This window comes from Ctenocephalides felis, unplaced genomic scaffold, assembly GCF_003426905.1.
Source record: "Ctenocephalides felis isolate EL2017-DRISC unplaced genomic scaffold, ASM342690v1 CF-g0.4_SCAFFOLD_02599, whole genome shotgun sequence".
Lineage (NCBI taxonomy): Eukaryota > Metazoa > Arthropoda > Insecta > Siphonaptera > Pulicidae > Ctenocephalides > Ctenocephalides felis.
This window is the reverse complement of record NW_020538753.1, coordinates 1-24,835: the sequence shown is the minus strand read 5'-3', so window position 1 is coordinate 24,835 and position 24,835 is coordinate 1. Positions and strand designations below refer to the sequence as shown.

Sequence of the window (24,835 nt, the reverse complement as noted above, 5' to 3'; positions counted from 1 at the left end):
TCATATTTGTGTTCAATGTCTTTGTCAGTTTATAAAGCTCACTGAAATTTGTCTTACCTCGGGATCCGCGAATAACTTCCTGATCTCGCCCCTAACATAAATAGTCCCTCCGGTGTACTCAGGTCTGGATCGGACTGGCTGATGGTAGGCCGGATTCGTGAGTTGCTGGCCGGATCGGTTCTGGTGCTGGCTGGATCTTCGGCGATGGATACTGAGAGGCCGGCTGTGTTCGTGGTGATGATGGTACCGGGAGTTCAGGAAACGCAGATCTGTTGTTATGGCCATCGTTGGTGGGTTTTAAAGCTGACGAGAAGCTCCTCGTCAGCGGCGCGGGTGTTGGCGCTGGCCTGTATGTTTGGTGTCTCTTTTGCGCATCTTTATCCCTTTTTGCTCTATAGTTAATTAGAGCTGGGCATTGTGAGTAGTTAGCCGGGTGGTTCTCGGCAGTTCACGCATTTCGGGTCCTCGGTTGGTGGCTTCGTGCACACTCCCGGTGGGTGCACGTTCGTGCATTTTATGCACCTATACCGCATGTCGCACGTGTACGAGGTATGGCCGAAGTTCAGGCACTTGTGGCACTGTATAGTCTTATTTAGTGGCCTGTACTCTTCCCATTTGATATATGCCCTTCTATATTGTTTATTTCCTTTAGTTTGGCCATCTCTTGTTCCTTATCTAGAAGGACAATATATATAGGGAGTTTGCGCTGACTGCCGTCCGATTCCTTCTTCTTAATTTGGACCACCTGCTTTACCTTAATGCCCTTGGCTTTCAGCTCTTCTAGAACCACCGTTTCAGTCATGTCTGGATTTAGGCCAGTGATAGTGATTTTCTTAGGGATGTCGTGCTGCATAGTATAGGTGTAAAATTGGAAATCACAATCCCTTAGTATGCTTTTTAATTTTTCGTGATCTGCAATCGTATCGGCGAAATTTTGTGTAATTGGGGTTTTAAATATTGGGTCCTGAATATTATTTTCGTCGTATCTTTGATATATTTGATCACTTTTAAATCCAGCTGGCCTTTGACGATGATAGGTGGAATCTTTGGATCTGTTACGGTGGTGTTCTTGGGTGCTAAATTCCCCGTTTTCGATGCAGATGGCTTCAGAGTGTTAACAGTCTGGTTTCCTATCACATTGTCTGCGTTGTTTTGCCTCAACCGCTTCTTGCGTTTGACTGTCCGGTACTCGTCTATCTCTCGATCCGTGTCCATTTCACTCCGGTCCGATAATGCCTGGTACTTGTTTTTTAGGACGGTGCTCGTCAAGACGTCCATCATGTCTTGCGACATTTCCCGAGGCTCCCGCCCGGGAATTCTGGCGATTTTCTTACGATGTCCACTGAATTTATTAAAATATAAAATACTGTACTGGTTTTAGAAAATTTTGAATAACACTTTCAAATGTGCTGACTTTCAATCCATTACCAATTCCGACCCAGAATTTGGAATGAAAGTAGCAAAAGGCACGTTCACCTTATAATTTAGCGTCGGAAGCGGAGCAAGCCCCTGACAAATTTGCGCTTTGTTTACAAAAGACGCAATACAAGACCGATACTTAGAATCGATCCGATCGATCGATCAATCAGCGATCCCGCGATTCAATCGATGATAGTTCGATTACCAGAAAATTTGACAGACAGACAGAAATAAAAATTTATTCAATATATATAGTGTAAAATACAGTGAATTATATGTGGGTTTGTCTACCCTGGGGGTATTTTACCCAAAAGTTTATGGTTTACAAAATTGTCTATATATTTGTATTTGTACAATATTTTATTCATTATTTCGCAAGGACAAAAAAAGGAGACGATTTTTGTCACCTAAAAAAAATCCTTCATTCATTGTTTTATGGCTTATGTATTCACTGCGGGCTCGATCAGGTAGTTAGGCATGGCATAGTTCCCGTACCAGATCATTTCTGATGTGTACTGGCCTAACGCGCGGATGGTACTATTATCGTGATCCCTACACTTTCGGTAAAAATTTTCAGTGAGCTTTTTTATGTGTTCTAGTATGGTCGGTATGTCCGTCTGTTCGTGTAAATATTTCGTTGGGTAGTAGTGTCTCGTCAGTGGGTCCTTGATTTGTCTAGTACCAGTCTCAGTGCTTTGTTCTGTGCTATTTGTAGTCTCCGTCTGTTGGTCTGGTTGTCGCGTTCCATGCCGGAGCGGCGTATGTCAGTAATGGTCTTATGAGTGTCAAGTAAAGTGTCCGCTTGTTCTTCACGCTTAGCGGGCTGTTGTGGTTCAAAAGAGGTCTCAGTAGATTCATCATCCCGTAAGCCTGTCCAATTTTTGTATTCGTATGTTTTGTGAAGCTGAGTCTATAGTCCAAGGTTACGCCAAGGTATTTGACTTCCTTGGACCACTCAGCTTCATGGCCCATTACCTTTAGTTTCGTCAAGTCAGTAAGTGTAATGGACCAACGGCTTTTTGTAAAGAAAATTGCTTCTGTTTTAGAAGGATTAATTTTAATTTGCCATTTTTCCGTGTAATCAGTCAGGGCGTCTATATGTCTCTGTATTTTTGTAGTCAGTAGCGTAGGTGAACGTGATGATCTGTAAATGGCAGTGTCGTCAGCAAATGTCAACAGTGTTGTGTCGGCGTCAGTGGGCATGTCGTGGATGTAGACGTTAAACAAGGACGGTCCCAGGATCGAGCCCTGCGGACTCCCGCCGTCACTTGTTTAATCGTCGAGGGTGTGTTGTCTACTTGAACTGTGAAATTACGGTCTGCGAGGTAAGAATGGAGTAGTTTTGTGATGTATGGTGGAAAGTTAAGGGTTATGAATTTGTGTATCAGTCCGTCCATCCAGATGGTGTCAAAAGCCTTCTCGAAATCGAGCAACACCAATCCGGTATGGTTTCGTCTATTGAAGTTGAGTACAGTGTTTTCTATTAGTTGTGTCAGTGGATGTAACGTAGAGTGCTGTTCCTTAAAGCCGTACTGTGTGTCTGGTATAATCTTGTTTCGTCTGATGTGTCTGTTGATGCGTTTGAGCAGTACCTTTTCAGTTACTTTGCTCATTGTATTGAGGAGGCTGATTGGTCTGTAATTTTGCGGAGAGTCTGGCTGTTTCCTCGGCTTCAGGATAGGAAATATGGTTGATGTTTTCCATGAAGCAGGAAAGTGGCCTTTGGCCATTATACGGTTAACCAGTCGTGTGATTAGTATGTATGCGTTCGTTGGTAGTTGTTTCAGTATTATATTTTGTAGTCCGTCCGGTCCGGGTGCTTTCCTGTTCGGTAGTTTTCTGATTGTCGACTTTATTTCTGAAACTGTGGCAGGGTCTATTCGTAGGTCTTTGTCGTTAAATTGTTCAGTAAAATTTTGAATAGAATTGCGTACGTCTCGTCTTAAGTCTGCGTTGGACATGTCGGCGTTTTGTCTGTGTATGTTTTCAAAGTGTGTTGCTAAAATTTCTGCTTTGTCTGCTGGTGTCGTGGCGTAGTTGTTGTCAGGTAGTTTGAGTGGCGGGATAGGTGTTGTTTTCCTCGTCAGCCTTTTGGCTGTTTGCCAAACTTTGTGCGGGTCAGTGTTGATGGTTTCTAGTTTTTTAGTCCAAGTGTCGTTCCGGTGCTCACGTATCTCATTATGAATAATTTTTGTCAGTCTGTTTACGTGTTCCTTTAGTAGTCTGTCACCAGTACGTTGCCACAGTTTCTTTATATTGTTCTTTAATTTAATTTTTACTAATATTTGTTGAGGAAGCGTGTCAAATGTGGATGTATTTGCGTGTCGCAGCGGTATTGTGTGTTGGATGGTGTCCGTGATCGTCCGTGTCAGATGTGTCACAGCCTCCTCTATGTCTGTATTGGTCTCTATGGGTATCGTGTGTCGTATATTGTCTGTAATAATTTCTCTAAAAAGTGGCCAGTTGGCTCTGGAATAATCCAAAATGTTGCGTTCTGGAGTATTGTCGACGTCGAGTCTGTCAGAGATAGTCATAAAAACAGGGTTATGGTCAGAGTTGAAAAGTGTTCTAGTTATGGGTTCGGATGTTATGTGAAGATTTTTTGTCAAGGCCAGGTCGATCGTGCTGTGATGGTGCGTCTGTACGGTGGCGTATCTGGTCGGCGTGTCAGGATAGTGTAGTTGTGCGTCCGTGGTGTTGTGTTCCGTCAGATATTCGTAGAGTCGGATTCCGTTCGCGTTGTTGTAGTTGCAGTTCCAGGATGTATGTTGCGCGTTGAAGTCTCCTGCCATTAAGACGTGTGTATTTGAGTCAAGTAGGTTTTGTAGGTCCGTCAGTTGCAGTCCGCTTGCCGGGATGTAAATCGATATTATAGTCACTTTTTGACCCCTTTTGTATACATTAATAGTTGTTATTTCAGAACAGCCCGCTGTCAGGTTTGGCACTTGCTCGTGTCTGATATTAGACTTGATCAATATTGCAGTGCCTCCCCATCCGCGTGAGTTTGTCGGTCTGTCGTTCCTGTATACTTTATAGTTGCTGATGTAAAGTCTGTCCGTAGGTTTCAGGTGTGTCTCGTTAATTAGTACAATGTCCAAGTCATATTTTGTTATGGTCTGTTTCAGTTCGTCTACGTTGTTTTTGAGTCCGTTGGAGTTGAAGTACATTATGTGTATGTCGCGTGCGTGATTTATGGGCATGCCGTTAAAAAGTTAAGTATGGTTGTGTATTTGTCATTGTAAGTCATATTTGTGTTCAATGTCTTTGTCAGTTTATAAAGCTCACTGAAAATTTGTCTTACCTCGGGATCCGCGAATAACTTCCTGATCTCACCCATAACAGTAAATAGTCCCTCCGGTGTACTCAGGTCTGGATCGGACTGGCTGGTGGTAGGCCGAATTCGTGAGGATGCTGGCCGGATCGGTTCTGGTGCTGGCTGGATCTTCGGCGATGGATACTGGGAGGCCGGCTGTGTTCGTGGTGATGATGGTACCGGGAGTTCAGGAAACGCAGATCTGTTGTTATGGCCATCGTTGGTGGGTTTTAAAGCTGACGAGAAGCTCCTCGTCAGCGGCGCGGGTGTTGGCGCTGGTCTGTATGTTTGGTGTCTCTTTTGCGCATCTTTATCCCTTTTTGCTCTATAGTTAATTAGAGCTGGACATTGTGAGTAGTTAGCCGGGTGGTTCTCTTGGCAGTTCACGCATTTCGGTTCCTCGGTTGTTGGCTTCGTGCACACTCCCGGTGGGTGCACGTTCGTGCATTTTATGCATCTATACCGCATGTCGCACGTGTACGAGGTATGGCCGAAGTTCAGGCACTTGTGGCACTGTATAGTCTTATTTAGTGGCCTGTAACTCTCCCATTTGAATATATGCCCTTCTATATTGTTTATTTCCTTAAGTTTGGCCATCTCTTGTTCCTTATCTAGAAGGACAATATATATAGGGAGTTTGCGCTGACTGCCGTCCGATTCCTTCTTCTTAATTTGGACCACCTGCTTTACCTTAATGCCCTTGGCTTTCAGCTCTTCTAGAACCACCGTTTCAGTCATGTCTGGGCCAGTGATAGTGATTTTCTTAGGGATGTCGTGCTGCATAGTATAGGTGTAAAATTGAAAATCACAATCCCTTAGTATGCTTTTTAATTTTTCGTGATCTGCAATCGTATCGGCGAAAATTTTGTGTAATTGGGGTTTTAAATATTGGGTCCTGAATATTATTTTCGTCGTATCTTTGATATATTTGATCACTTTTAAATCCAGCTGGCCTTTGACGATGATAGGTGGAATCTTTGGATCTGTTACGGTGGTGTTCTTGGGTGCTAAATTCCCCGTTTTCGATGCAGATGGCTTCAGAGTGTTAACAGTCTGGTTTCCTATCACATTGTCTGCGTTGTTTTGCTTCAACCGCTTCTTGCGTTTGACTGTCCGGTACTCGTCTATCTCTCGATCCGTGTCCATTTCACTCCGGTCCGATAATGCCTGGTACTTGTTTTTTAGGACGGTGCTCGTCAAGACGTCCATCATGTCTTGCGACATTTCCCGAGGCTCCCGCCCGGGAATTCTGGCGTTTTTCTTACGATGTCCACTGAATTTATTAAAATATAAAATACTGTACTGGTTTTAGAAAATTTTGAATAACACTTTCAAATGTGCTGACTTTCAATCCATTACCAATTCCGACCCAGAATTTGAAATGAAAGTAGCAAAAGGCACGTTCACCTTATAATTTAGCGTCGGAAGCGGAGCAAGCCCCTGACAAATTTGCGCTTTGTTTACAAAAGACGCAATACAAGACCGATACTTAGCGATCAATCCAGTTGTTCATTCTACCAGAAAATTCAATTCAATTCAAAGACTATATATTTCAATATATAAAAGTATGTACATTGCATATTATAACATGGGTTTATTACCCGTAGGTATTGTATCCTTCATTGGATTTGGTTTTTCAAACAATAATTAAAGTATATGTAAAACTTTTTGACAAATCGTGTGGCAAAAAAGAGGAAAGAAACTTTTTCCCCCAAAAAAACCACAAAGCAATATTTATAATAATAGTTAATTATACAATTAAAAAGAAAAACAAAAATAAAAGATTTATTCTCATCCAAGTATCAATTACCGCTATGGGTCGATCAGTATATATTTTGGCATGGCGTGATTGCCATACCAAATATCGTCTCTTGTGTATTGGCCGAGGCCCGCGATGTTAACATTAGGATGATCCCCACATTTTAGATAAAAATTCTCAGTGAGCTTTTTTATAAAGTCTAGTATGGTTGGTAAGTCAGTCTGTTTGTGTATGTATTTTGAAGAGTAGTAATGTCTAGTCAGTGGGTTCCTTATTTTGTTGAGTACGAGTCGTAGTGTCTTATTTTGTAATGTCTGTAGTTTTCGTAAGTTAGTCTTAGTCGTCGCGTTCCATGCCGGAGCGGCGTATGTCAGTATCGGTCTTATTAGTGTCAAGTAAAGTGTTCGCTTGTTCTTCACGCTTAGCGGGCTGTTCTGGTTCAAGAGAGGTCTCAGTAGATTCAACATCCCGTAAGCCTGTCCAATTTTTGTATTAATATGTTTTGTGAAGCTGAGTCTATGGTCCAGGGTCACACCAAGATATTTGACATCCTTCGACCACTCAACTTCACAGTCCAATACTTTAATTTTGTCCAAGTCAGTCAGTCTAGTCATGGCATTTTGGCTCTTTGTAAATAAAATTGCCTCCGTCTTTTGCGGATTGATTTTAATCTGCCATTTGTCAGTATATTTCATCAGCTTGTCTATGTGTGTCTGTATCTTTGTAGTCAGTAGCGTCGGTGATCGTGATGATTTGTATATGGCAGTGTCGTCAGCAAACGTCAGTAACGTTGTGTCGGCGTCAGTGGGTATGTCGTGAATGTAGACGTTAAACAAGGATGGTCCCAGGATCGAGCCCTGCGGTACTCCCGCCGTCACTTGTTTAACCGTCGAAAGTCCGTTGTCTACTTGTACAGTGAAGTTACGGTCTGAAAGGTATGAGTGTAAAGTTCTCGTTATGTACGGTGGAAAGTTGAGTTGGATAAGTTTATGTACAAGTCCGTCCATCCAGATGGTGTCAAATGCCTTCTCAAAGTCGAGTAACACCAATCCGGTATGGTTTCGTCTGTTGAAGTTGAGTACTGTATTTTCTATGAGTTTTGTCAGTGGGTGTAGTGTAGAGTGTCGTTCTTTGAATCCGTATTGTGTGTCAGGTATAATTTTGTTGTGTCTTATGTGTTTGTTAAGTCTTTTGAGTAGTACCTTTTCGGCTACCTTACTCATTGTGTTGAGGAGGCTGATCGGTCTGTAGTTCTGTGGTATGTCTGGCTGTTTCCTTGGCTTCACTATTGGAAATATGATGGAGGTTTTCCAAGAAGCGGGAAAGCAGCCTTTTGTCATTAGTCTATTTATTATGCGCGTAAGTAAAATGTAGGCGTTCGTCGGCAGTTGTTTAAGTATTATGTTTTGTAGTCCGTCCGGTCCTGGTGCTTTTCTGTTCGGTAATTTTTTAACTATTGTCTTTATTTCGGAAACTGTGGCAGGGTCTATTCGTAAGTCTTTGTCCCTGTGGAGGTCAGTGAAGTCTTGAATTGTCTCGTGTACGTCTTGTTTCAGGTCTGCGTTTGACATATTGGCATTTTGTTTATGTATGTTTTCAAAGTTTTTTGCCAATATTTCCGCCTTGTCTGCTGGTGTCGTTGCGTAATTATTGTCAGTTAATTTGAGTGGAGGTATGGATGTTGGTTTTTGCGTCAGTCTTTTTGCTGTCTGCCAAATTGTGTGTGGGTCAGTATTTATGTTCTCGAGTCTTTTGGTCCAAGTGCTGTTTCGGTGGTCACGTATTTCGTTGGAAATAATTTTTGTCAGTCTGTTAACATGTTCCTTGAGTAGTCTGTCACCGGTACGTTGCCACAGTTTCTTTGTATGATTTTTAAGTTGTATTTTCAATAAAATATGTTCTGGCAAGTCGTTGGCTGGTGTTGTTCTTGAGTCTAGTGTCGGTATAGTCTGTTGTACGGCGTCTGTGATTGTCAGTGTAAGGTGTGTTACAGCCTCCTCAATGTCAGTGTTGGTATCGATTGGCATAGTGTGTCGTGTGTTGTCTGTGATGATGTCTCTGAAAATTGGCCAGTTGGCTCTGGTGTAATCTAAAAATTTGCGTTTGGGAGTCTGGTCGACGTCTAGTCTGTCTGAAATGGTCATGAAAACTGGATTATGGTCGGAGTTGAAAAGTGTTCTTGTTATGGGTTCGGATGTTACGTGTAGATTTTTTGTCAATGCCAAATCGATCGTACTGTGGTGGTGCGTCTGTACGGTGGCGTATCTGGTCGGCGTGTCAGGATAATGTAGTTGTGCGTCTGTGGTGTTGTGTTCGGTCAGGTATTCGTAAAGTCTGTTTCCGTTCGCGTTGTTGAAGTTACAGTTCCAAGATGTGTGTTGTGCGTTAAAGTCTCCTGCCATAAGTACAAATCTGTTCGAGTCCAGTAGTCTTTGTAAGTCCGTATGTTCTAGTCTGCTTGCCGGGATGTAAATCGATATTATGGTTACTTTTTGACCTCTCTTGTATACATTAATAGCTGTTATTTCAGAACTGCCCGCTGTCAGGTTTGGCACTTGCTCGTGTCTGATGTTAGACTTAATCAAAATCGCAGTGCCGCCCCATCCGCGTGCGTCCGTCTGTCTGTCGTTTCTGTAAACTTTGTAATTGTTCATATAGAGTCTGTCCGTAGGTTTGAAGTGTGTCTCGTTAATCAGTACTATGTCCAGATCGTATTTTGTTATCGTCTGTCTCAGTTCGTCAATGTTGTTTTTAAGTCCATTAGAATTGAAATGCATTATTTGTAAGTCTTGCGATTGGTTTATTGTGATGATGTAAGAAAGTTCAAAATTGTTGTGTATTTGTCGTTATAAGTCATGTTTGTGTTTAGTGTTTTTGTCAGTTTGTATAGCTCACTGAAAATTTGCTTTACCTGGGGATCCGCAAATAGCTTCCTGATCTCGCCCATAGCAGTAAAGAGTCCTTCCGGAGTGTTGAGATCTGGATCTGGCTGGTTGGTTGTAAACTCGACCATTGATGATGTTGGCCGGATCGGTGCTGGTCTTGGTGATGGTGAAGGCCAGGCCGGTGATAGTGTGGACTGCAGCGGAGGTCGGTATGATGTCCGTGGGACAGAGAGTTGAGGATAATCAGGTTTGAAGTTAGGGCCGGTGTTTGTCGGATTTAGAGCTGACGAGAAACTTCTTGTCAGTGGCATTGGTGTTGGAGCTGGCGCATATACTTTTCTTCTCTTAAGAGTATCGTTTTCCTTCTTCTCAATGAAATTAAGGAGTGCGGAGCACTGAGAATAGTTCGCCGGGTGTTCTTTCTTACAATTGACACACATCGGTGCCTCGGTTAGTAGTTTCTTGCACGCACCTGGCGCGTGCATCTCGAGGCACTTTATACACCTGTACTTCATATCGCAGGTGTACGATGTGTGTCCAAAATTCAAACAGTTGTGACACTGTAGAGCCCTATTTTGTGACCTGTATGTCTCCCAAGAGAAGATGTGCCCTCCAATGTTACTAATTTGCTTCAGCTCCGACATGTCTTGATCTTTCTCCAGAGAGACAATGTATATGGGCAGCTTATGTTGGCTGCCATCCGATAACTTTCGTTTGATCTGTATCACTTGTCTGACTTTAACTCCTTTCAATAAGAGGTCTTCGCAAACTTCAGCTTCGGGTATCGAAGGATGAAGTCCAGTCATTGTAATTTTCTTCGGCAAATCTTTTCTCATCGAGTATGTGTAGAATTGGTAATGGCATTCTCTCAATACCTTTTTAACTTGCTCGTGTTCCTGGATTGTATCTGTAAAAATTTTGTGTAATTGCGTGTTGAAAAACTGATATCTAAATTGGATCTTAGTTATGTCTCTGATGTACTTTATTGTTTTCAATTCTAAGTTTGCCTTGATGATGATGGGTGGTATTTTCTCAGGTGTTTTGCTTAACTTGTTCGGTGATTCTCGATTGCCAGACTCGGATGGCTGCTGTCCAACATTTCCCTCTGGTTCCTTCTTCTTAGCTCTCTTTCTCCGTGACACTTTTCTATATTCGTTCAACTCCCTGTCTGTATCCATGTCCGATCGGTCCGATAGTGCATTGAATTTGTTTTTGAGGGCACCGCTGGTCTGTACCTCCATGCTCATTTTGATCTTCTTCCCAGGCTTCTGCCTGGGAATATCCTTGGGCTCTTCAATATACTCGGCACTGATTTTAAGAAAATAAATCAAAAGTACTTAAAACAAATAAATTTAGAAAAATCACTTTCTAAAATGCGCTTATCCTCTAACCATTACCAACACCGACCCAGTGTTTGGAAAGAGGAGTCAGCAAAAGGCACGTTCACCTTTAAAATTTAGAACACTGAACAAGGTGTATATTACCTTGTAAGTATTAAGCCCGGTGCCTTTAAAAAGGCAAGATTTAGAATCAATTCCGGACTTATTACTTATTTCACAAAATCTATTGACACTTCACTGAAAAACAAATGACAATCTATCAGCTCTAGTAACCAGAAAATTTTTCGGAAAGGATCTGACTAACATTTTCCTAGCTGTACTGCACGTCGTGTGCTATTGATGAATTGAAATTTTCAAGTTAGCAACGGTTGCAATGGTAACCGTCGCTAACATAAAATTACCCATACATTTCTTTAATCAGAATATAACAATTATTTATTAATTAATATTATTATTGTATCACTATTTGAAATAAATAATTAGGTACGGTGCAAATAATTACTTATCATTAGTAGCTACAAAGTGTAAGTAAATATTATTGTTATTCATATTGATTTAATTAAAAAATCCATGCGAGCAACGGTAACCATGGATTTGTCAAAAACAAATTTGGGAAAAAAAATTTTAGAAAAAAAATTTTAGGTCAAAAAATTTTAGAAAAAAAAATTTTTGGTCAAAAAATTTTGTTCAAAAAAAATTTGGTCAAAAAACGTTTGGTCAAAAGAATTTTTTGGTAAGAAAATTTGAGTAAAAAAATTTTGGGCAAAAAATTTTTTGGTCAAAAAAGTTTTGGTCCAAAAATTTTTGGTCAAAAAAATTCTGGGAAAAAACTTTTTGCTCAAAAAAAAATTTGGGAAAAAAATTTTTGGTCAAAAAATTTTGTTCAAAAAAAGTTTGGTAAAAAGAATTTTTTCGAAAGAAAATTTGAGTAAAAAAATTTTTTTGGGCAAAAAAATTTTTTGGTCAAAAAAAATTCAGGGAAAAAAAAAATTTGGGAAAAAAATTTTTGATCAAAAAATTTTGTTCAAAAAAAGTTTGGTCAGAAGAATTTTTTGGAAAAAAAAAAAGAGTAAAAAATTTTGGGCAAAAAAATTTTGGTCAAAAAAGTTTTGGTCCAAAAATTTTTGGTCAAAAAAAAAAAAAAAAAAAATTCTGGGAAAAAATTCTGGGAAAAAATTCTGGGAAAAAAATTTTTGGTCAAAAAAAATTTTTGGACAAAAAATTTTGGTCAATGCGCAAATCTGAGAATCGAGACACAAATATTTTACACGACTTATTTAAACATCATTAATAATTAATGACCAAAGTTTTAATACCCGCAAAGGCACATGCATTCTATATTTAAGAGAATGTGCTTTTTCACTCAATTCAAACATGTCAAAAAAATCCACGCTTTTCAGTCTATTCAATCTTGGCAAAAAAAAATCTAAGTTTTTAAGTCGGTTGCGCCTTACATTTTTCAGTCAATTAAATACAGTTGTTTTACATTTTAATAGTAAATCTGTCTGGCCCAGGTGACTTTCTAGAATTTGCTTTAAGGTATTAAATCAAAGAACAATACTTATTTGATTCTGAATCAATCTGAAATTTTTTTCATCTAGAATAATAAAGATGTTTAAAAATTTACCTCTTTCTTTATGTACCTCCAAGATTTTATTCCGACACACTCACTCAATTTCTCTCAATAATATGTATATATTAATAATTTATAATATGATGAATAGTTGTTTAACTTCACATGTATGCAAGCGCATATGAAATTATTATCTGATTTTGCTAATAACTATAGTGTGGACACGCAACCCCACAAACAACAATCCGCCACTTCATGATCCTCAAAATATAATTTTATAATTATCATTTAATAATTTCGTTTTATTGATTCTCCAAACAAAAAATAAGAAAATAAATCATTTTAAGCTATATATACATATATAAAATTTAAACTGTGATTAAACGGTATGGGCGCCTTTCCATGCACCATCGGATCCACTGACGAGATAAAAATCCGTTATACTAATTTTCAATTTTCTCCCTCATTATTTAGCCTAGATATTGAAAACACATGAAAAGTCGCCACTTATTTCAAACTAGTTTTATGTTGTAACTGTAAAATATATTGAAAAAAAAAATTGACAAAATCTAATGACAAAATGAATTCAACAAAATTTAAATAATTTTTCATTACAGTGCTGTTGTTTGTATTGACTCTTAAATAGTATCATTCAAAGGCTTATAATACTCAAAATATCATTTAATTACATTTTTGTGCAGCAAGCACAATAAATGTAAGCAAGCTAAAGTGTTGCGTTAAATAAATATAAAAATATCAGTATTAAAATTAATTTGGAATACCAGATTTTGTTAAATATTTAGGAAGTTTAATCGTAATGTTTTGATGGCACATTAATTGTGATTCATTCTTAAAACTCATCATTTTAGAAACATTAAAGTGAAACATGGCCCATAAAAGGTTGGAAAGTTTGATTAATAATCTTGATTTATAGGTCTGATTATATTTATTCAATATATTATATAATTTATATATCTAACAACATGCTATAAAGACTGGTAATATAACACACATCATTCGCTGTAACTTCTTCAATTTTAATTTATGTAAGATGTTGAAAATTCAAATTACAAGTGCTGCCACTGAGTAGCAACTGTGGCTAAATTAGTATTAGTTTCTATAGCTCTAGAAATAATTTCATGTATGCCGTGGCCTAGCCATATGTGCTGTAATTTTTGGAACTTATCAGCACATAATGTTAAAGGATTTCCTCTACGTAAACCTTGATCAGTCTCCCCATACTCATCCAAATAAGGCGGTGACACAAAGCATCCTCGGCTGTGAGCAGATAAGAAAAGAACTTCACACTCTCTCACTCTTAGAAAAACACCTGCTCCCGCCCCACAAACTTGGCTATGATAAGTGCATGCTCCAACAGGAGATTTTTCCAGCTCGGTTTGACAACAATAACTCTGAGAGCACAACATTAAACCACACACTAAACACATAGTTGGATTTCGAGAATCATCTCTTTCACTATTGGGACATGTAAATAATGATACAGCATTAATTAATTCACTATAATCATTAGGTAACTTCACAAGTTTGGGAACAACTATGGGTTGTATAACCAAGCCATCTTTCATATCAGTTTGTAATCTTACAGCAACATTCTTGTTAGAACACCAAGTTTTGGCTAAGTCTTTTGCATAACTATAACTAACCATTTTATTAATATTACTTTCTAGTCCTAAGTAATCACATAATTCCTCATAATTACCCAAACTTTCCGTTAAACTATTAGGTGCTGGAATATCTGTTAGAAAATGGTAAAATATTGCACAGCACCGTAAAAATGGCATGCAAGCGTGTTTAACATTTTGTTCTAGAGAATTTTCATTCAAACTCGTACTTAATTTGCATATCCTTTTTATGAATCTGGCATATTCTACTATTTCTGTACAATTGTGTTCAATATCCTCTGTGTCCATATTTGAAACATCCATATCAATTGTGATTAATATTTTTACAATGTGTGATAAGAAGAGTAAATTGAGAAGGTGGTGATCTAAAGTTCCACCACAGGCAATAGCACACTGATCATATTTGCAGAAAAGACTGGAAATAGTAAATGTCAATGGTACAAGCATGCTAAAAGTGTCCCATTCTAAAATACAAGGACCACTCACATCATCCATCAGTACTTTTAAAAGCAATATTGAGAAATCACCATGAAAGTGATATATTGATGGTGTAACACCACAAAGCCTAACTAAACTGCGTATGCAATCCCTTTGTCTGCTAGATAAATCTCCTAGGAGTGACTTACGCGAATCTCTTAATAATATTTCCAGAGACAGAATAGTGTATGTGCAAGTTCTAAAACACATCATTGGCTCATTTAATCTAGTTGAAGATGTGAGTGACTTGACTGTACTCGCTCTGGCAAATAGTGTAAGAGCATCAATGATTTCTTTGCTGAATTTAATTGCACTAAATGTAGGAAATAGTCTTTGGAAAGAACAGCCCACATCTGTCGATAAACTATCTGTAACAGTTTGTAATTGTGGTGGTTTAATAAGTTCAGTTTGCAATGTTAGACCTTCGAGAACTTTCTCTTTATGTTCACCAAATAATTCATCAAATTCAACCAGTTTATCATCAGTATGACGTTCATGCAACACCAACGATAATGAAACAGTTTGCTGTATGCATTGTACAAATTGTTCAAAGGTTAAATCAGAAACTACATGATTATTAGGTTGAATATTGTATAAAGGAGGTACTACGGGTATAACAGTGTTTGTGAGGCATTCACAAAGAGGACAAAGAAATTCCTTTTTATCCACATCATAACTGGAGAGTTGACGTAATCTGTACGGCCTCCTTGCTTCAGAAGCACTGATAGATTGCATTTGATTATTCCAACAAGAGCTATGCATAACATGTCCACAAGTGCTAGTATGAGCCGCTGAACCAAGGGCAGGACTTAAAAAATAAGGACTTTCCTTGAATGCAAGTTTTGAGTCTAATCCTCTGTGCTGGAATAACACAGTGGATTGCTGGACAAAAGCAGATAGTACCAAAGGTGGTCCATCAACAGAAACAATACTATCCTCTTGACAAAGAATACAGGTGTACTTCTGTTGTTCAACAAATCTAAAAGTTTGATTAGGTCCTAAACATATTGGTTGTTGTGAACTATCTGGAATAACATTATCAGCTTCTATTAGGTTATCACTAGTTCCTGTGCTTTCCTCTGCTTCTGCTGCAAAAGCATCTGCATTTTTTTTCATAAAATTTGTCTGTAGGGATGCCATTTGAGCCATAATTTTCGCTCTTTGCTGTGCTGCCATTTTTGTACGCCATTCCTTGCTAGATACATTAGACTCAGAAGTAGAAGTGTCCAAAGTAGGAGTCTTTTCCAAACTGGCAGAATCACTAGTCATCTGCTTATACTTTGTAACTACCCAAGTTAATAAATCTTTATGAATTTCCACCTAATACAAGATCAAAAATCAGTTTTGTGTTTCATGAAGTATGGTAATATAAAAAAAATTATTACCCGAGGGCTATTCACTAATTGCTCCAAATACTTTAAAATATTCCACTTTTGAGCTCTAGTTGTAAAAGTAAAATAAGGATAATTCTGTGACTCTTCCTCCTGCAAGGCATATCCTATAAGATGTACTATCTATAAAAAAAGATGCAAAAATTTATGGTTAAATTAATGTAAAGTATATAACAATTAATTGACAAAAATCTTATGTACCTTATGTAATTGTGTTTCCGAAAAACTTCTAGCTCTTAAGTCAATGCTTCGAGTAAGGACAGTTTGCATAATGAATAACATAATATCGCATTGTAGTAAATTACTTAAAATGCTGAAAAATAAATTTTTATTGGGATGTGAAATTATTTAATTACCCATTAATTTAGTTTTAATATAAAAGAACTTTTAAATAAAATTAAAAATATTTGTTTATACAAGGTGATAAAATATGTACTATATCATTCCAAATTTTTTTTCAAATCAAGAAAACAAACCACTTTTTCAAACATTAAATGATAAATTTCAAAATAAGTTCATATTTAGTCAAAAAATATACAAACATCCTACAAAATAATTATGACAAAGGTATGTATGCATGCACATATGTATGTGAATATATATATATATATATATATATTTTGTAGAGTTTCGAACAAGAATCCAAAAATAATACAAAATAAAAAACAAGAAAAGTTTTTAAAAAAACAATTTCTTTATTTAATTATTTGTTTATTGTCGACGTTTCGGAACTAGGTACGTTCCATCTTCAGGACATCTGTCAAGAAACATGATCTTGATGAGATTTTAGCAAACAATATGTTTAGGAAAAGAAAATAGATTTTTCTTAAATAATGAATTAAATTGTAAAAAATATAATAATGTACAGAAATATGATAATATGTTCAAAATAAAAATGATAAAAATAAATGAGTGGATTATCAGAACAGGATATTAAACATAATAGAAAATTTTTTTGAAAGTTATGGAAATTTTTTAAGAAAAGGTTAATGACAAAGTTGAATTAATTACCTGTATGTTTGAATATTTGTTAGCACTTTTTCACTAAACAAGCTTTTTTAACAAAAATGATTTTGTGAGTTAATTTTCCGCCGAATAATTAGATTTTGTAAATCAAAATTACTAAAAAATTTGTCTTTTTTAAAATTATTATTTGAAAACACAAATAATATTGTTCTCTGGATGTTGTTCGATTGGTTTTCGAAAATTAACTAAATGAAACTGGTGTGCCTTTTGTAACACGTGTAAACACTTGAACGAGAAACACTTACACGTGTTACAAAAGGCACACCAGTTTCATTTAGTTAATTTTCGAAAACCAATCGAACAACATCCAGAGAACAATATTATTTGTGTTTTCAAATAATAATTTTAAAAAAGACAAATTTTTTAGTAATTTTGATTTACAAAATCTAATTATTCGGCGGAAAATTAACTCACAAAATCATTTTTGTTAAAAAAGCTTGTTTAGTGAAAAAGTGCTAACAAATATTCAAACATACAGGTAATTAATTCAACTTTGTCATTAACCTTTTCTTAAAAAATTTCCATAACTTTCAAAAAAATTTTCTATTATGTTTAATATCCTGTTCTGATAATCCACTCATTTATTTTTATCATTTTTATTTTGAACATATTATCATATTTCTGTACATTATTATATTTTTTACAATTTAATTCATTATTTAAGAAAAATCTATTTTCTTTTCCTAAACATATTGTTTGCTAAAATCTCATCAAGATCATGTTTCTTGACAGATGTCCTGAAGATGGAACGTACCTAGTTCCGAAACGTCGACAATAAACAAATAATTAAATAAAGAAATTGTTTTTTTAAAAACTTTTCTTGTTTTTTATTTTGTATTATTTTTGGATTCTTGTTCGAAACTCTACAAAATATACACAAATCCAAGACTCTACCATTCAATATATATATATATATATATATATATATATATATATATATATAACTAGCAAACCCGACGAACTCCGTTTCGCCACCAGATGGTTTCGTGGGAAAGATAAAGAAATTTTTTGTTTGTTCTATATTTGAAAAGGAAAAATTTGATTTTATTACAAAAATTGAAGTGTTTTTTAGTTGAACTTCTCTAAGTAAATGAATGTAAATCCACAAATTATCCGTTTCATTGAAGTGCTCTTTGGTAAACCACATTTTTTGTTTTTTGGTCTGACGTTAACACAAACAAAGGGGATGGTTTTCCAACTCGTGAACAGGCAACATATAAATGCCCATGTGAAAAACAATAATTTTCTAAATAATCTATTTGAAATTTATCCCGCAAACACTAAGCAATTGGCCTTGCGACTTGTTATTGCGAACAAAAGACGAACTGGAAATTGCAATCGTTTGAAGTCAAACGGAGGACCAGTCAGAATCATTGGTATGTCACCAAATCGCCAGCAATTTTTGATTGAATGGTGAAATTCAGTGCGTGTACATCATATTTCTTGGCGGCAAGAATTGCTCGTTGACTTAACCAAGCATAATTCTGATAATTCTCACTAATGTCATTACTCGAATTTTTAATTACGGTGCGTGAAGTTCCAGCAATTTGCATTAGGGCACGATGCCATGCACCACTAATTTTCTTAGCTATAAACCTTGCGGAGCCCGAGACCTTCCCAAAGAATGCAAAATTGTCGAAATCAATTAGAGTTATTTCGTCAGGAAGAAAAACCCGACTTTTTTTATATATATAGAAGATATATATAAAAATGTTTGTGGTTTTATTTATTTTATAAATATATATGCATGATATCAAAGTAATTAAAACATTGAAATTAAAATTATTCAGTACTAAGAATGTTGTTTTTAATTTTTATTTAGTAACATAATTACTTAGCATACCTGAAAGAATCTTTCAATTTAAGCAACTTGGGTGGAGGACAACATTCCAATTGACCAGCTGCCTTCCGTCGACTTCTTTGAGTTTCTTCTGATAAAGAAAGCTCTTCACGAGTGTAGTGATAAAAGAATACATTATATTCATCAAAGAATTCTGGTTTTAATTCGTATATACCTTTTCCACCCGAATTTGTAGGTTTATTAAAATTAGCTACCTGGTCTATAACATTTTCCAAACCAGTTTCATGGTGTATGTCATCTGGTAATGTTTTGTTGAGTTCTGAGTGAGGCATTGGCCTAATACAAAGTTGTTGTATAATTTCTTTTTTAATTCTATCATCATTAGTGCAATGGCTTATGCCAGGAACATGTCTTTCACCAATTATAGTAATTAAAAGTCCTAAAAACTCTTCGACAAGGTTAATAATCTGCCGCATTGTGTCTTCTTCAGGGTTCCGAACTAAACTTTTTCTCTCAAAGTTTGGATCTATCCAATTCAATAAAGTGAATTTATGCAGAACATGAATTAAAAATTCATTGCTTTCTATCAAAGTAGCACCAATTTGAAGTAACACAATGTCTTTATCTAACATTTCTGACCTACATTTTACATTGTGATAAAAATACACTTGATTTAACAGGGAATACCCATTCCTACGCCACATTCCTGCATTGACTTGTGCAATCAATGCTTGTGTTCTTAATACTGGTTCTATTATATGTTCAGGTGGTACAGGTTTAATTGTTCCTGTAAGTTTATCGCTATAGAAGCTCAAATTAAACTTCTCTAAATTCAAGTGCAAACCTGCAAGAAATCTAGATAAAGGTAAATGTATGGAAACAGGTTGAGATGATACGTCATAAACTATGCACGATGCGCTATGGTCAACCAACTCATGAACTTTAGTAGTTATATCTGAGTCCATATTCGATATGAGCTTTTTTAAAGTGCATTTGTAAGCATTTAAAAGAACAGCCATATCTGTTGAGCACCATTCTAGCATCAAAGTTATGATATGTGCAAGTTTTATGTGTAAGTTAAAAGCAGATTCCCACTCTGGTTCATAATCTACATGATGTCCCATTTGACGTACAACAGCATCCATACCTTGCATGCAAAAAAACAACTTAAGTATTTGAGCTACACCAACCAAAAAGCCTTTTCGCAACTCTTCAGTCCAGACTTCTGGTTTTGCACTTAAAAGATAGCGAAGGTCATATAATATATATTGTGCCCTTTTAAATGCCAGCATATTATGATTATTTTGTGAGCTGTTCTGATTCTGTCTTGATTTTGTGAAAACTAATTTTCCTTCATCATTACATTTTTCAGCACACTCTGATAAAAATGTATTCATTAGAATGAACAAAACATCTTGTTCTGCAATTAAATAATGTGCCAGGGTGGGAACAGTAAATATTTGCACACTCAATGACGAGATTGAAAAAGAAGGGTCATGGTCATCTTTAATAAAATCTTTCATAACTGATCCGTAATTCTTAGTGAATACTGTTGCAAGAGCCTTTTTGCTCTGGTATTCTAATAACATTCCAGATATAAACAAACGATGCCAACTTGATCTAGCCGCTTTCCAAAGATAAAAGTCTCTTTGTAGTATACCCTCAATAATTGATGAACCATCAGCTCTTTCCTTCAAAGCTACCTCACTAAATATTAAGCGTAATCCCTCTAATTGGCTTAAAAATCCTTGCAACCTAATTTGAAAGTGTTATTATATACCAAACATTATCTTATCAAACAATCAATATAAGAAATACCGACCAAGATAACATTTTTAAAGCATGAATTTGATGTGAGATTACATCACAGTGCATAACTACAACTTTAAGTGGAACTGATGCATGTCTTGCAGTATATCGCTCAATCTCTGTTTTCAATGTATCACAGTGTTGAAAAGTAGCACATTTTACTACTGCTCTGCCTTCGCGATCAATATTTGTAACATACTCAATAGCATCTTTCTGAGAGCATTGAATTACTCGAATGAGAGTATGAATAACCTGAAATTTATTTCTCTGGATTAATTGAAATGATTCCAAATTGATTAAAAACAATTCTCTGAAAGTTTTAGCTCTTAATATTAACTTTCAGATAGTGCACAATTCAATCAAACTTCGTATGGAAATAGCAAGGAAAAAATTTTGAAAATTAAAAAAAAATTTTGTAGATATAACTTAGCGACAAATGAATTAAAAGTGAAAATTCGGGTCATTTTGTATTGAAGATTCGACGCTTTGCAAAATTTTTGAAAAATTTTTCATGCTATTTCCATACAAAACAGCGTTCTATCTAAAAGCTAATCACAATCATTGCATTTTAATTTATAGACAATATTTGATGTGCGTTCTAAACTAGTGGGTGATTTGAGGTTGGAAAAAAGAGAGCTAAGGGTTATCACCCACTAGTTTAGAACGCACATCAAATATTGTCTATAAATTAAAATGCAATGATTGTGATTCCATTTACATAGGTGAAACTGGACAGATTTTAATAAAACGACTAAAACAACATGATAATAACTCAAAAAACCCACGACAAAATCAAACAAATGATAAATAACAGAACATATAAAAAATTTTAAACATTCTTTTAACTTTTATAACGCTAGTATACTTCATCACGAACGGAACATTATTCAGAGAAGATTTGCTGAATCTTGTCTAATCAGCATTTCTAAATCTTGCATTAATAAAAGGTGTGATGCCTCTTTACTCTGTGAAAATTATCAGGTGATACTCAATAATATTTCCAAATTTGTTTCCCCTTAACTAGCTTAATTCCGAACCTGTAAACCTATCCTTACGCGGCACGATCCCAAACTTTGAATCTTAGCCTCTTCACCCATACTTCGGAACACTGATTGTAAAAAAACTCGCCAACTATCCTTTTCGGTCTCTCCAAACAATTTTTAAGCACATGTGACATTACTGCCTCGGGAATGTACGCATAAACTACTTTTTCCGTGAAAAATATATTATATTCAACAAATATTTTGCTATGCTCTGTTCAACAAAAACAAAAAAACAAGTTAGTGTATATATGATAGTGCAAAATTATGTGCCATACGCTAGTTACTGATTTAAGACCTTATTTATGTAAGTTACCTTTGTTGTTTATATATATATATATATATATATATATATATATATATATATATGTATATGTATATATGTATATATACATTTGTGTATGTATATGAGTATATATATATATATATATATATATATATATATATATATATGTATTATGTGTATATATATATGTATATATGTACGTGTTCATACATGTATATCGTATATATATATATATATGTCTGTTTATATGTATATTTATGTATATATATTACGCTTTGTATGTTTGTATATATTTCTTTTTACTTTTCATTTCTTATGTTTGTCTCTCTGTTTAGTTATAATTGTTATTGTTACAATTATGATACTTGTATCTATAGTTCTTTTTCCAAATTGTCATTTTTTCCTAGTTTATATTAATTTTTCAATGTTCATTCTGTAGATCCACTGATGATGACATAAAATCCTATGTCGAAACATTTGGAAAAAATTAAAGATTAACTTCTAAATCTTTGCCTTTTATTTGATGTATTGCCCTTGAAGAACTTACTCATATTTCTCAACATCAAAACTAACTTCTTTAATATATATATATATATATATATATATATATATATATATATATATATATATATATATATATATACTAGCTGACCCGGCAAACGTTGTTTTGCCATAAAAAATATGAGTATGAAAATAACTAATTGATTGCAAATTGATATGTAAGTGAAAGGGTCAGCTAACAAAAAACATGAATAGTTTATCCACTGCAAAGCACGTCACATATAAATGTTCCTAGATAATATTAATAGTCTTTGCAAGAACCAACCTAATCTGAAACTGATTCTATTTATATCAATTAGCACATTTACAGTTTCAAGAGTTTGATATATAATTACCGCGCTTTTGATTAATTCATTAATTTTCGATTTACGAAGTAAAACCTGGTAATTCATTTCTAAATTATGTTGTTATGTGGCATGCCCAGCAAATTGACTAATATTTATGCTTTAAATTCTTATTGATAGTATATTTTTTATGATGTATATATGTTTACCTATTACATACTTATAGTATGCAATTAATATAACTTTGATTCATTGATATTTTAATTATTACTATATTTCTTAGCAGTAATAATATATATTTTAAATATTGTTTCATTTCCTGTGTTAATTTGTTTAACGCCAGATCCAACTATTTTTATATTTTAATTATCGCTACTGCCACCGACCATGAAACATATATTTATTAAATTGAAATTCAGTCAAACATATTTAATTTCATAAACAATACTATTAATATTTTAAAAAAAAAATTTAAGAATCTCACAAACATATATTGCTTTCTAAACTTTCCACCAATAATTTTCTATCAATTCAAAATTGGCAACATAAAGTTACATAATATTTATTAATTTATTTAGCAGATAATAATATATGATCATCAAGTGGACTCACATAGAAACGCGGTATAAACCGATGCATTCGAATATTACATTATAATCATATAACAACTTTTCTTTGTACTGTTTCAGTGTTGCATATGCCTCAGCAGATAAGGGTCTACTGTACCCAACGTTATCGCTCGTATTGTTCGTAAGTCGTTGGTCTAGATAAGATCAAACTGATTATACGATTCACTTGACAAACATTATTGAAATTACTAAAAATATAATATTTCGGCTATAAATTAAAACCTTTAATATACCCTATGTCCTAAATGAAATCTATTTGCACAAAACAATTTTAAATCGGTGAGCAAAACAAATTTTAAATCGGTTCAGTTCATTTTAGGCGTCCATCGCGGACGACAGCTGTGATACTAAATTTATATATATATATATATATATATATAATATATATATATATATATAGGGTGTATATATCATATAGGGTGTCCCTTAATATGGACATTTTTGAATTTCCTTGCTCTCAGGGGCTCAAATGGTTCCAAATTGATAAAAAACAATTCTCTGAAAGTTTTTCATATTAAAGCTCTTAATATTAACTTTTAGATAGCGCGCAATTCAATCAAACTTTGTATGGAAATAGCATAACTTTGAGACAATTGTTTTTTATCAATTTGGAACTATTTGAGCCCCTGGGAGCAAGGAAATTCGAAAATGTCTATATTAAAGACCACCCTAATATATATATATATATATATATATATTAGAAAGAATGAAAAAAAAAAACTTGTAGATTAAGTGTGAAACTTTCATTTGTTTCATTGTAAATGTTAGAATAAATGATAAATAATATAACTTATAAACAAACTTATTTAATATGGTAATTTGTTGTATATTTGGAAACATATCCTTTATAATTCCATATAAATGCCATTCCATATTTAGGGTTTCTATATTTGCATATATTTGTGTAATACCACGCAAATAAGAAGCTTATATATATTTAAACCATAAATAAGTTATAACAATCTCTAATAAGTTATAATAATCTCTTTCTACTAAAGTTCCGATATTATATTCATCAAGCATTGTTATTTCATCTTATAACCAACTAAGTCAATTTATATTAATTAATATTGATTGTATGCTTATTAGTACATAATATAAAAGTCACCTGTTCAAATGTGTGTGTTTATCATTGTATAAAACTGTACAATAAGTGTCAGGTGTCTCATATAAAGCCATGCTGTCAAACTTTTCAGGTCTGATGGTTGGCATCAAATCACTTGGTAAACCAGGAACATGTTCCAAAGTCAATAAATTATAACAATACCACAAAACTGCTTCTAAGGTAATACGCATTCTAGCTAAAATATCAGGTGGTAGTCTAGAATCTTTTGAGTTTTCTACTAATGCACCGGCCTACAACAAAAAATAATTCAACATGAGAAGTTGAAAATTTATAAACAAAAATAAATCAAACATATTTCTACAATATGAGTATCACAGAAGGGTTCACGTCTCCAAGCTTCTTTATCACCACAATCACAGCATCCTCCTCCATTGGATGTGCCCATTTTATATTTATGATTTCTATGTGCAGAATGTTTAAAACAATCCACGCATAATACACATGTGGGATCCATTCCTAATAATAAATTTGAT

General features: G+C 35.0%; 1 protein-coding gene across 1 annotated transcript; it reads right to left on the bottom strand.

Annotated features, from left to right (window-relative positions):
- Positions 1-13,219: 13,219 nt before the first annotated feature.
- Positions 13,220-24,818, bottom strand: LOC113381114 (E3 ubiquitin-protein ligase UBR2-like; the record flags this gene model as incomplete). The annotated part of the gene is given in 7 exon segments (XM_026620093.1): positions 13,220-15,729; positions 15,795-15,923; positions 16,002-16,113; positions 18,670-20,382; positions 20,450-20,701; positions 24,345-24,592; positions 24,664-24,818. Coding segments are annotated over 7 exon segments (4,982 nt in total), but the record flags the coding sequence as incomplete, so codon positions are not given.
- Positions 24,819-24,835: the final 17 nt, after the last annotated feature.